Source organism: Zalophus californianus, chromosome 13 (genome assembly GCF_009762305.2).
Source record: "Zalophus californianus isolate mZalCal1 chromosome 13, mZalCal1.pri.v2, whole genome shotgun sequence".
Lineage (NCBI taxonomy): Eukaryota > Metazoa > Chordata > Mammalia > Carnivora > Otariidae > Zalophus > Zalophus californianus.
This window is the reverse complement of record NC_045607.1, coordinates 65,063,427-65,076,248: the sequence shown is the minus strand read 5'-3', so window position 1 is coordinate 65,076,248 and position 12,822 is coordinate 65,063,427. Positions and strand designations below refer to the sequence as shown.

At 43.6% G+C, this 12,822-nt stretch overlaps 1 protein-coding gene across 8 annotated transcripts in view; it reads right to left on the bottom strand.

Annotated features, from left to right (window-relative positions):
* Positions 1 to 7,575, bottom strand: part of CDC14B (cell division cycle 14B) — a 111,821-nt gene extending 104,246 nt beyond the window's left edge. For 2 of the 8 annotated variants that reach the window (XR_003523607.1, XM_027614876.1), the window contains exon 1: positions 6,995 to 7,573. Coding sequence is in view for 7 of the 8 variants with exons in the window: in XM_027614876.1 (XP_027470677.1) it covers positions 6,995 to 7,154 (160 nt within the window). In the remaining variant the exon portion in view is untranslated. Of the gene's footprint in view, positions 1 to 6,994 lie in introns of all 8 variants that reach the window. The other 6 variants (XM_027614869.1, XM_027614872.1, XM_027614875.1 and 3 more) reach the window with 3 other exon arrangements.
* Positions 7,576 to 12,822: the final 5,247 nt, after the last annotated feature.

Genomic DNA, 12,822 nt, shown 5'->3' with positions numbered 1-12,822 from the left:
TTTTGCCCACAACCCCTGTACCTACTTACCTCACTCATAAAGGTGCCTGTCCTAAGTGAGGAACAGCTTTGAAATGTCTGAAACCCGTCTATCCATGTTTTTCATTCAACTGACAGATAATTATGTAAAAGTAATTTTAATGTGAAGGACCTTAAGGAACTAAGATTAAAAATACTCTGTGGCTAGTATGGAAAGGAAAATAAAATACTGGCTACTAAAATTATTTTGTTCTCAGTGTAATTAAAGGAAAAGATTTAAACATGTAATTTCTTATTTTATGTCTAATTCCCACCCTTTCCAAATACATTGGGTCTCCATGCCACAAATTAAGCACGGAAAGGCCCACTGAAAGGCAATTTTGTTTTACTCAAAATAACAACAAAAAAATGTCCAACTGCTTATAATACGCACCACCAGTATCAAATCTTTTGGATCTGTGAAATACTCTTTTAAAACGATGTTCTAGGGCACAGTCATGCTTTAACCACTCTGAAGAGTTTATATTCTATCAGTAAAGAATTTATTTGTTTTATTTTCCATAACCTTCTACCTGAGGCTCTCCCATGAGGCCTTTTCATCTTTACAAAGATCTCCCCCCCCCATAAGCTTAGCTGCAATTTAATATAAGGCAATATACAGACTCTTCAGTGTAATAAAAATACGTAACAGCCTCAAAAAGGAAGAAACGGCTCTGGTTTATTCTTCTTCTTACAAGGAATCTTTAAAGAGAAACGGTAACATTTTTCCCAAGGCAGAAAAGATTGTCAACGCAGTGCTAAATCTCTTCCAGCGCTTTGACAAATACTGAACCAGCCTCATCCGGACTGCTTCTGCCCTGAAGATCACTCTTAGAAGCATTTTCACTGTGCTGATTCACTGAACCTTTTGTGCATGTACACGTATGGGGGAAATGTTTGCTTCTGAGCTGGAAACCTTTCCAACCATGGTGACTGTCTCAGTCTGCCCTTGGTATCCCTGGGCCACTGCAGGTACACTTGTAATACTAGAGACCGTTTATGGAGCCTGGCTGTCAAGGAGGCACCAAGCCAGGCACTTCACATGCGTCTGCTTCAGTTCTTCCAACAACACTGTGCACTTTTTACCTTCAAACAGATGAGAGAAAAGAGGCTCCAAAAGGTTATTAATAATCCAGCTGTGTTCAGTTCCCCTGAAGGCAGACACTAGCTGTCCCTAGTGTCCTCATGCCTAACCACTAGAATTAACTCTTCAAATACCCTATGAACACAGTTTTTCATCCCCAAAGATTTCAAACACGATATGGCTCCTCTCTAAGCTAGTTATTCCTCAGACCCTCCCTGTTCTGGCTAGTTTACCCCTAGACCTTCCAAGTTTCATTTTCTCAATTAGCACAGAAAACAAACTCCATGAGAACAGGGATTATCTCCAGCAGTGACCTATTTTTACCATTTGAGGGGAAGGAAAAAAAAAAAAAAAGCCTGGCAGAGTAGGTATTCATTACAATTTGGTTGAATGAATGAACTATCTAGAAAATCTGGGCTGTGATGACAGCCAATATGGACAACAGCATGAGTGCAGGAGGACCTGAATTGTGTATGTAGTTTGCTCATGTTTCCAAATTCACTAGATAATTATCTAAATTCAACTTTACAAGTTACGACTTATGGCGTATCTACTAGAACATCACCTGCTAGTCTATGTAAACACAGGACTAAATAGTACATGGCCAACAAATCATTTATATACAACTCTGCTGAGTTGTATATATAATGGCTTTATCTGTTGGAAAGAATAAATATGGCTTTCCCAAAAAGAAAGTGCATCAATTTGGTCAAAATCACTTATCTCTTGTGTTAGCTTCTGAGAGAAAAGAGGATGGTTGTGGTATTTCAAGATGATCTCTTGAAATTCTTTCAAATAACAAAACACCTGTCCTGTCAATTCAGAGATCCCCAGAGACTATCTCAGAAACTTCCAAGAAATGTCACTGGTACGCACCCAATGCCATCCTTCCATTCTAAAAATCCACAACGTGGTTTCATTCCAGCTCTCCCCCACAAGAATTGGTGAAATTCATTCTCATTCCAAGGCACAGAGAAATTACAGTGGGCACTGAATGGCGACTCCTAGCATTAGTACCATCTCTGTCATCCAGTTATTCCACATTCCCTTCATCTCTGTGCCCAACCACTCTGTCCACTGAAACAGTAACAACACAATTATGTTAAGTTTTTGTGTGTGGTGCCCCAGGGCCTAAGGATTTAGACCTAAAACAGGTAACTAACACGACACCATCAGAAGTAAAGATGTTGAAGACTTAAGCACATAAATCAAGAAAATAAGTTAGAAATAAGTCATAAGCAAGAAGGAAAATGAACACTACATACTTTGATGAGCTTCAATTATTGAAACTCAATAATCTACTACGTTAAAGTATTGAAGAAAAATGAATTTATTTCCTCCTTGAATCAGTGCCGCAGGTAGCTAACTATATTCCTTTATCAAGAAAAATACACTTCTATCACAGCAAACAATGAATATGCAGGGCTATTTTACATAGTAAGCATTCATTAAATACTTCCTGAATTAATGAATAAATTTTCCCTGTCTAATAATGTCTAATGTGAATTTTTTAAATCCTAAAATGAAAAGAAGGGGGGGGTAGAGGCAGTGCTGTATCTGTTTAATTTGATGAGTATCTGATATACCATTAATTGGTGCTTTTAAATGACAATCCTGACCTCAACTAGAGCTTCCCCAATAAAATTACTTACTGTTATAATATAGACAGTCGTAAAGAGATAGACTGTCATGGCAGATACGGAAAGAAAAAAAAGTTTTTTAAGACAAACCACCAAAAATCTTTTTTAGCCAATAGTTATTACCAATTACTTTTACTAGTCAGAAGTTTAAAAAATAAAGAAGTAAAATAAATTTAAGTTCTGTACCAACTATTAAATCCTATAAATTATCAAGCATAGGGATATGCTTGTATTGACATACAATATTTTCATAGTCTTTAAAATTTTTTCCTATATTAATAAAGAGGAAAGGAGAATGTACATTATCATTTATGGCCCTATTTAAGGGGTAGGAATATAAAGATAAAAAAATTCAGACTTCTGACTGCAAGGAGGTTCATAGGAAAATCAAAAACCTGTGTCCAACATTTTTCCTTTGGTACTTCTCCCATCTTGAGAGAGATCTAATTCCAAAGCCAACCAAAAACCCTCTTCTCTTCCCTTCTTCCCCAGCTTCCCTGATTGATAACAACTCATTCTGATTATATCTTTACTCAGTATCTCTTTCACATTAATGTATACAGTTTACAGTTTTTATCTTTTATGATCTTTTTTTAACATAATACACTGGAACTGCACCAGGAATCCACGTCATTGCACATGGCAAGAACTAAGTAAATGGCCAATGAGAGGTAGATGGGGTCCACATGGGAATAAAACATCAGTCAGCTCTTAGTAAATGGCCAGTGTAGCCAGGTGGCTGGCTAGAAACTAAAAAAAACAGTGACCACATAACAAAGGACTACAGGGAACAAAAGTAGGCATTAAGCATCCTGTATTAAACATATACACCAGGGTGCCTGGGTGGCTCAGTCAGTTAAGAGACAGACTTTTGACTGCGGCTCAGGTCGTGATCTCAGCATCCTGGGATGTAGCCCCAATGGGCTCTGTGCTCACTGGGGAGTCAGCTTGAGATTCTCTCTCTTCCTCTCCCTGCCCCCCCACCACAGGCACTGGAACTCTCTCTTATTCTCTCTCTCTAAAATAAATCAATCAATCTTAAAAAAAAAAAATCTACACACCACCATGAAATATACTGCAATCTATGAGAATGGAATTTGACTTAACAGATAAAATAGGTTGCAATAAAAATAACAAGGGAATAAAGTAAAAAAAATTAATGTATTTAAGGGCAGAGTGGGCAAAAGTGATAATGTGCATTAATTTTTACAAACCAACCCCACTGGTAAAGAATCTTCACAATCCTGTAACAAGTGTTGGTGAGGATGAGGAATAAATTGCTGGTGGGAAATGCTAGTGGTACAGCAGCTTTGGAAAAGTCTGGCAGGTTAAACATGGCGTTACCATGCAACCCTGCAATTCCACTCCTAGGTGTATATATGCAAAGCAACTGAAAACATCGCCACACAAAAACTTGTACATCAATGTTCATAGCAGCATTATTCAAAATCACCAAAAAAGTCCACCAATGAATGGATAAACCTATACATATTTTGGCCTGGCCTCTTCACTTCTACTTTGCTCTGCAGAGACAATCATACATGTAGGTAGATACATACACTGGTGCGACTGCTGCCATTTACAGGGACTGAAAACCCCCCACATAACCATTTACTTATTGCCATTATATAAATCACAATTCAGCCATACAATGCAGTATCATACAGCCATTAAAAGAGGACTCTTCTTGCTGATATGGCACAATTTATAGAAACTTAAGTATGCACAGGAAAAGGAAAGAAAATATTACTGGGGAGACTATATATATCTCCTTTCCTAATGCTCAACTTGAAAAATATTAAGAAAACAAACTTGAGGAAAAAACAAGTTGGGGAGGATGGGACCAGGTTGCCACTTGTTGATGAGGTTTCAAGCCTTCCCTCCAAGCCCAACAAAAAGTAATCTGCACCCTGCATCCAAAGTTACTTTATTTTTTTCACCCCATCGCCCCAAAGTTACTTTAATTTGTCTTATTTATCACCCTGAAACAGACTGACTTAGTATCATTTTTCTAAGAAGCCAAGACTGTCACTAAGGGATACCTGGAAAAATTCCCGGCAAAACTGACTCCCTTACGTCCCCCCTTACACTGAGACTGGACCCTTCCATTATCTGGGCTTGTAATCTAAATAACAGCATTTTGATTTTATATAATGCACCACCTCTTTCCTCAATATTCGGCTTAGCAATATTTTCTGAAGTTAAATAATTTTTGTGTTCAGGAAAGCTCACCATGAAGGAGGAAGAAGATCTAGCCCAATGGCTTGACTTTACAAAACCTCCTTTTTGATGGAGACAATCTAAATGATCATCAATAGGGAGCTGTCTAAACAAATCATAAAACATATGTATTTAGGGGGCGCCTGGCTGGCTCAATCGGTAGAGCATGTGATTCTTGATCTCGGGGTTGTGAGTTCCAGCCCCACGTTGAGTGCAGAGATTACTTAAATAAAATAAATAAAATGAAATCTTAAAAAAAACACCTATTTAAAATCCACATGTACTTTATAGTTTTATTTTCTAAAACCATATCTACTTTGGCCTACGCAGTAATTAAAGTCTAATGAAGCAGTTTTGCATGTACTAACCGTTCTGCTAAGAGATAATACCGCGAAGAAAAAACAATGTGCAAAACAACATGTATGCTACCATGCTTGAGTATGATAGAGAGTACACAGGTGTATACACACACAGTGTCTTTCTGGAAGGATTCATAGGAAACTCGGAACTTCAGTTGCCTCTGGGGAAGGACACCAGGAGGCGCGACCAACTAACTTTTCACTATAAACTCCTGTGCACCTTTGGAAGGAAGGGTGCGTTACTTGCCCTAAAATTAAACGCTATGAAGCAAAGTTCCTTTGAAGAGGTATAGACAACAAAGGCGTAAGGAATGCGTGGTGTCGTCACACCACACCCCCGCCCCCCCGAGCCCTCCTTGGCAAGGCTATCTCCCCGGGAGTGCACAGCCTGGTGGGACCCGGTCTCAGCCTCAGAAAGCTGGCTCCGTTTCCACCAGCGCCACGCGCTACGGTGGACCCGGGCAGGTGCCAGCCGGAGACCGGCACTTAAGGCAACCCCTTCCTCCCTCCACAGTTCCCAGGGGCCATCCACCCCGCGCCGAGAAACCTTCCCGTCTACTCGCAGCTTTATTAAAATGGACCTTCAGTTTCCAACTGTCCGTCAACCTAGAAAACAATTTTTACTAAATTTGTGTTTGCCCGAACACTTTCTAAATTAATATTCTGACCACTCCAGCCCACCTGGTTTATCAATGGCTAAGGGCGGGAAACAGTTTATAAAAATCCCACACGCCAAGGCTTACACATCCCGCGCCACAGAAAACACTGCAAATTCCCTCAAAATTGTAGACAGCTATGCTGTTTACAAAGCGTTTCCACATACATCATTACACTTAATGCCTTCACACGCTTTAGTGTCAATCCTGGCAAATCCAACAGCTGCCAAATTGGATTTATTAGTCTTCAAGAACTGTGGAATCAGCACTAATAAGAAAATAGCTATCAAAGGGCTGCTTTTCTACCTGCTCTGGCTGGCTGCGATTTCTCAAAAGTGACAACTCTGGGCATTCGGCACGCAGAGCGGCTCACAAACCATCAGTGTGACACATTCCTTGCGGAAGCAAAGGAGAGGAGCTAGCCCGAGGAGGTCCGGGTTGTGCTGGCGCGCGCGCTGGGGAAGGGGCGAGGGCGGTGCGCACCCGCGCGAGGACGTGGGAACGCCGCACGAGGCGGGACTCCATTTCCTCCACAGCACCCGAGGTGGGGCGAACGCCCAACAAACAGGGCAGCTGCCCCCGGGCCGGCGCGTTCAGAGCGCTCGGGGAATCCTCTGAGATGATTCAGAGGTTCAGGCTCCTGTGAGGGCCAACCGAGCTTGCAGCCCGGGGAGGCGCTATCAACCCGAACTTAGGAAAAGCCCGAGGCGCCGAGCTGACGCCAGCAATTTAAGAAAGGTGACCCTCGCGGCCCATCTTGCCGGGGTAGGAGAGTGCAAAACGGATAAAGTTACTGCTCGCAACACACGCAGATGGAAAGTCGGGGTAGGGGGGCGCTCCCAGGGAGCCGGGCCGCTGAAGGGGGTGTGGCCGGTGGGGCTTTTATGGGAGTGGGGGCGGAGGCGTGTCAGTCGGGCCCCGGGAGACGCCTCCACTGCCTGGGAGGGTGGGCTAGGACCCCCCGCGCCGGGTGCCAAGTGTCTGGGGCGCCCCGCCACGCGCTCGCTCGCCGGCTCACCGGTGATGTCCAGGTACAGGTCGTCCTGCTGGTCCAGGCGGTGCAGTTCCTGCGACGTGGAGCTGCGGCTCTTTTTCACTCTCTGCGAGGACGCCGAGCAGCGCCGCGAGCAGGGGGGCGCGGCGGCCCAGCTTGGCCGCCGCTCGCTCTTCCGCTTCATGGAGGCGGCCGCGGCCCGTCAGGGGGCCACGACCATGGCCCCGCGCGCCCGCTCGCCCGCCGAGGCCCCCGCCAGCCCCGCGCGCGGGCGCTCGGGGCGGCGGGCGCGGAGCGGCGCTGCGGGGACGGCGGGCGCCGGTTGAGCCCGGCGGGAGGCGGCCGCACAGGAGCAGGAGGAGGGGCCGGGCCCACCGCGCCTGCCCCGCTCCCTCCTGCGGCCGCCGCGGGACCCGCGCCGCAGCCCTGGCTACAGCGCCTCCTGCAGCCGCCGGCGCCCCCCAGCCCGTCCCCAGGTGCCCGCAGCCCGCTGGCGCGGCCGAGGCGACGGTGCTGCCGCCGGCGGCTGGAGCTGCCCGGCGTAACCGCGCGCGCCCACCGCAGCCGCGGACGCTGCTGCCGAGGCGCGGGAGCACAGCGGGCCTCGGCTCCCGGGGACCCCAGGGGGGCTGTTCCGTGGAGCTTCATTCACAAAAAAGGGCCCACAACCCTCCTCGGGGCCCGCAGACTGGGCTTTTCATTGGTCAGTGAGGCGTGACGTCACGCAGACGGGGCCTTTCTACAGGCAGGTACCCGGTGACGCCATAAAGAAAAGTCTGAGTGGTTCCGCCAATCAAATATAAAAGTGTGCTCGCGACCCTCCGCCTGCCCCCAACTTTTGTTTTTTGTTTTCCTCCGGTGCTGAGCCCTCAGGTCCCAACTTCCTTTAGTGAGTCACCGAAGCTTTACACAGCCCCATCCTAATAACTCCAGTTCTTTGGCATGTGTATTTTTTTAAAAAGTATTTCAGGGTTTTCCTTGTAATCGCGCCAAGTGAAAAGGATTCTTGGCTATGGCTGCTGGCTTGGAAAAGAGTATGGACTGATTAAATTGTCCGCCGCTCTGTAGACTTAAAGTTGGTACCACAACCGACGAACTATCTAAATCACCTACACTCTTTATCGACCTATGAGTGTGCCCAGCATTCAAAAAGACTAAGCCAGGGCTTCTTAGGGGGTCGATAAACCTACCGTGGAAACATGATACACCGTAGGTTTGTCTCGTAGTTCCTCTTGGAATCCAGTACCCGCATTTAACTCAGCGATTTTATACACCAGTTGCTGAGTTTTTCTTACCTAAAGTGTCGACAGGTCCAGTTATTGAAGTATTGAAGCAAGTGGCGAATTTAATCCTTGAACTTTAATCCTGCAAACTGGAGTCATATCTTTTTCTTCTGGGTTAAAATAATGCCTGATATTTCTGGAACTTAACCAAAACTGTCATTTTGGAGGGACTTTAAACAAATTTGGATGGTAGCATCTAAGAAGGTGAATAGATTGGAGGGCAATCTTTAGATTTCATAGCCCCGAATCTTAACGTCTTGCAAGCTATTCCTAATTTTTCACCAGCATTTTAACGTTTTATCCTGCAGTTCCGCAATTACTGCCAGCCTCTAGAAGAGAAAGATGAATTTGAGTCAGTCCCCCTAGAAGCGTCTCAGAAATGCAAATTTTGATGGAGTACTTCCCCGGGGGGGCTATTTGACTTCTATTGTTGAAGGCCTTTACCCTTTAGCGCTGCTAATTAAGGAGGAAAGGGGGCTGGGGAAAGAAGGTTCTGCATCACTGACTCAGCTGAACAGTCTGGAACTACACATCAGCCACTTAGACCAGAAGCTTAGTAATCATGTTCTTTCATCCCGTTTCCCCTAAGGAAATAAGTGAAGGCCTTAAATTAAAAATGGTCTACCTGTTTGTGTGCAGGGGCAGCAATGAAGTAAGAGAATTGGGAGCTTGTGGAATGCTATGCAAATGAGTCTAAATTCAGCAGAAACCTATCCTCCCAGGTCCTCTGCTTTGACCGGAAATAGGAGGCCTTACCGGCCTTAGGGGCTCAGCAGTGGAAAGGCCACCTCTTCCCAGACTATTTGGGATTTTGCAAAAGTAAGTCTTTTATTTTGTTTATTGAGGTATAATTGACATATAACGCTATATTAGGTTCAGGTGTACAACATAATGATTTGATATTTGTATATATTGCAAAATGATCACCACAGCAAGTCTAATTAACATCAGACTAGGTCTTGTTTTGAATAGGTATTACATGGGAATTGTCTTATTGGATCCCTAGAATGAAAGAAATTCAAATACCCCATGATATTCTATTTATTTGAGGGTGACTTACCTTAAATGTCAAACTAAGACTGAAGTGCCAGGAAGTTCACTTACAGCAGTTCATTTTCTACTTCAAAATTAGTGTTGAGGCTGGAAATTCTAACAAAATGCCTATGATTCCAAATGAAAGAGAAAAAAATATATTAAGTACAGATAATTATGTTTAAGCATTTTCATGTTTTAGAAACAGAATTTTATGGTTTTGTTAGTGTAACATCGTTGAGAAAATATATAATTATAGTTGGTAATTTTGCAGAAATGTTTCACATTCTTGGGAATAGGAAATCCATATGCTAAGTACACACATCGAAATTTGAAACCCTATTTATATTTTGTTTTTAGGTCATGTTTAGGTAGTGGTAGAAAAGTGCTATTTCTTACTGATGTTTGTTTTTTGTGTGTTGCACTTGAGCAATTTGACTCTTCCTGATGTTCAATAAGCTGATCTCTAGGCTCTGAGAAATAGGCCATAGGAAATGTAGTTTAGTTTCCTTGGTTGATTGGTTAGTTTATTGTTCACTGTTTGACCATTGATCATAAAATTTTAGAGCTTGAAGGAACTTTACACGGTATTTGGTCCAAGGCTGCCCTTTCACAGTGAGGATGTGGGGATCCACAGAAGTGACAGGGGCAGGGCTGGAGTGAGAACCTAAACACTGTCTTCAGGACTCCGGCTTGTCTTTCCCCAACTGTCTGAGCTTAGAGAACAGATGCATCTGGTTGTAATCCTGAACATTATGGGCAGCACAGTGAAAAGCAAAAAAAGAAGGAATTCTCTAAAATATTCCTTTCTCGGGTGCCTGGGTGGCTCAGTTGGTTAAGCGACTGCCTTCGGCTCAGGTCATGATCCTGGAGTCCCGGGATCGAGTCCCACATCGGGCTCCCTGCTCGGCAGGGAATCTGCTTCTCCCTCTGACCCTCTTCCCTCTCGTGCTCTCTATCTCTCATTCTCTCTCTCTCAAATAAATAAATAAAATCTTTAAAAATAAAATAAAATAAAATATTCCTTTCTCCTAGGTAAATTCACCCTGAAAAGAATACAGTTATGGAACATTTACCTTTTTTTGGAACATTTTCTGATATGTATATTTCAGATAAGTCATACTCTGAAAGTTTGAAATCTTACCCTAAAATTAGTAGAAACTGGTCCATAGATACATTATGTTAAAATTTCGAAGCTTCTCGGGGTGCCTTGGTGGCTCAGATGGTTAAGCGTCTGCCTTTGGTTCAGGTCATGATCTCCAGGTCCTGGGATGGAGCCCCACATCAGCCTCCCTGCTTAGCAGGGAGCTGGCTTCTTCCTCTCCCTCTGCCTGCCTCTCTGCCTACTTGTACTATCTCTCTGTCAAAAAAAAATAAAATCTTAAAAAAAAAAAACAACTTAAAATTAAAATCTTAAAAAATTTTTTTTAAATGATACTGTTTCAATTTCAAATGATAAGTAAATTATAGCTTAATGATATGAAAATAAATAATTTATAGGGGCGCCTGGGTGGCTCAGTCGTTAAGCGTCTGCCTTTGGCTCAGGTTATGATCCCAGGGTCCTGGGATGGGGCCCCGCACTGGGCTCCCTGCTCCGCAGGAAGCCTGCTTCTCCCTCTCCCACTCCCCCTGCTTGTGTTCCCTCTCTTGCTGTGTCTCTCTCTGTCAAATAAATAAATAAGATCTAAAAAAATAAATAAATAAATAAATAAATAAGTTGTATAAGGTCAAATTTCCATAAAGCTAGAGGGTTTAGGTGGCAGGTATATGGGAAAATGAACACACACTAAAATCTTCACTAGCATCTTTTTAAAAAGTTGGTTTGGGGGCACATGGCTGGCTCAGTCTGTAGAGCATGCAATTCTTGGTCTCAGGGCTGTAAGTTCAAGCCCCATGTTGGGTATAGAGATTACTTAAAAATAAAATAAAAAAAAAAGTTGGTTTTATTTCATTGGATATTCTGGTATTCTCAGCATTAATCTGAAATCCCCCATGTTCCTGACCCTGAGACTGAAAATCTCTTAGAATTGTAAAAAGGGGAGAAAATGGATGTTTATTAAGCTACCAGCACATGCTGTACACAGTGGTAGGAGCTTCACACAAATGCCCTGTTAAATATTGTTGTTTTTATTTTGTAGGTGAGGAATCCCTCGTTTGACAGGTCATGGCAGTTATCCCAGGTCCTGCAGTGAGTTTGGTTTGGAAACACATGGCTCTTTCTTGGGGCCAGCACCATTCTTCACAGGTTAAGGACAGAGTTTGAAGGGATCTTTCCTTGTAGGTCTGTTTCTGAAGTAACGTGTATAGTTGTGTAAATGTCATACAGTTTGATTCAATTTTTTTTGGACCTCAGACCACATGCTAACATTGTAGATAGTTATTTATTTATTTATTTATTTATTTATTTATTTATTTATTTTTTAAAGATTTTATTTAATTGACAGAGAGAGAGAGTGAGAGAGAGAGACAGCGTGAGAGGGAACACAAGCAGGGGGAGAGGGAGAGGGAGAAGCAGGCTTCCCACCAAGCAGGGAGCCCGATGTGGGGCTCGATCCCAGGACCCTGGGGATCATGACCTGAGCCGAAGGCAGTCACTTAACGACTGAGCCACCCAGGCGCCCCTAGATTTTTTTTAAAAAGATATTTTTTAATTTATTTGTCAGAGAGAGGGGGAGAGAGAGAGAGCACAGCAGGAGGAACAGCAAGCAAAGGGAGAAGCAGGCTCCCTGCGGGGCAAGGAGCCCGATGTGGGACTCGATCCTAGGACCCTGGTATCATGACCCCAGCCGAAGGCAGACACTTAACCAGCCAGGTGTCCCATAACAATGTAGTTTTCTTTTTTATTAAAGATTTTTTTTTAATTTTTATTCATGAGAGACAGAGAGAGAGAGAGGCAGAGGGAGAAGCAGGCTCCCAAGGAGCAGGGAGCCCGATGCAGGGCTTGATCCCAGGACCCTGGGATCACGACCCAAGCTGAAGGCAGACACTTAACCATCTGAGCCACCCAGGCGCCCAACAATGTAGATTTTTAAAACAATATTCCTGATGTTAATTTGGTGGTTTTGGGTTATATACACTTCCTCCCACACAAACAACAACAGTAATTATAATAATGGAATGGTGGGGTGGAAGGGGCTAGAGAATAGTGAGGATTCTGGTTATATTGAGTCTTGAGATTAGAGAATGACTAAGAGTGCTTACACCCCAAAGCCTAGGCCTGTGCCTGGGGCACTGAGCGAGCAGCACCCAGCTTTCTCTCACTTCACCTTTTGAAAAATGCTAACACACATTTGACTTATGGTCAGATATTTAGTGTATCAGTAGAGTAGAATTTAGTAACCTGGGAGAAATGGAAAAGGGTACATGAGGATCAGCATGCTCTCCTTGGCTAAATGTTTCTACCAAGACTGAATGAAGGAACATGCTCATCCTCCTTAGTAGGTAGCTTCTTAAATGTAGGTATAACTTGGTGATAGTGGCTTTTTACCTCAAAGATTCTTGAGTGAGGTATTTTTCTTTTTCTTTGTTTTTATCCCA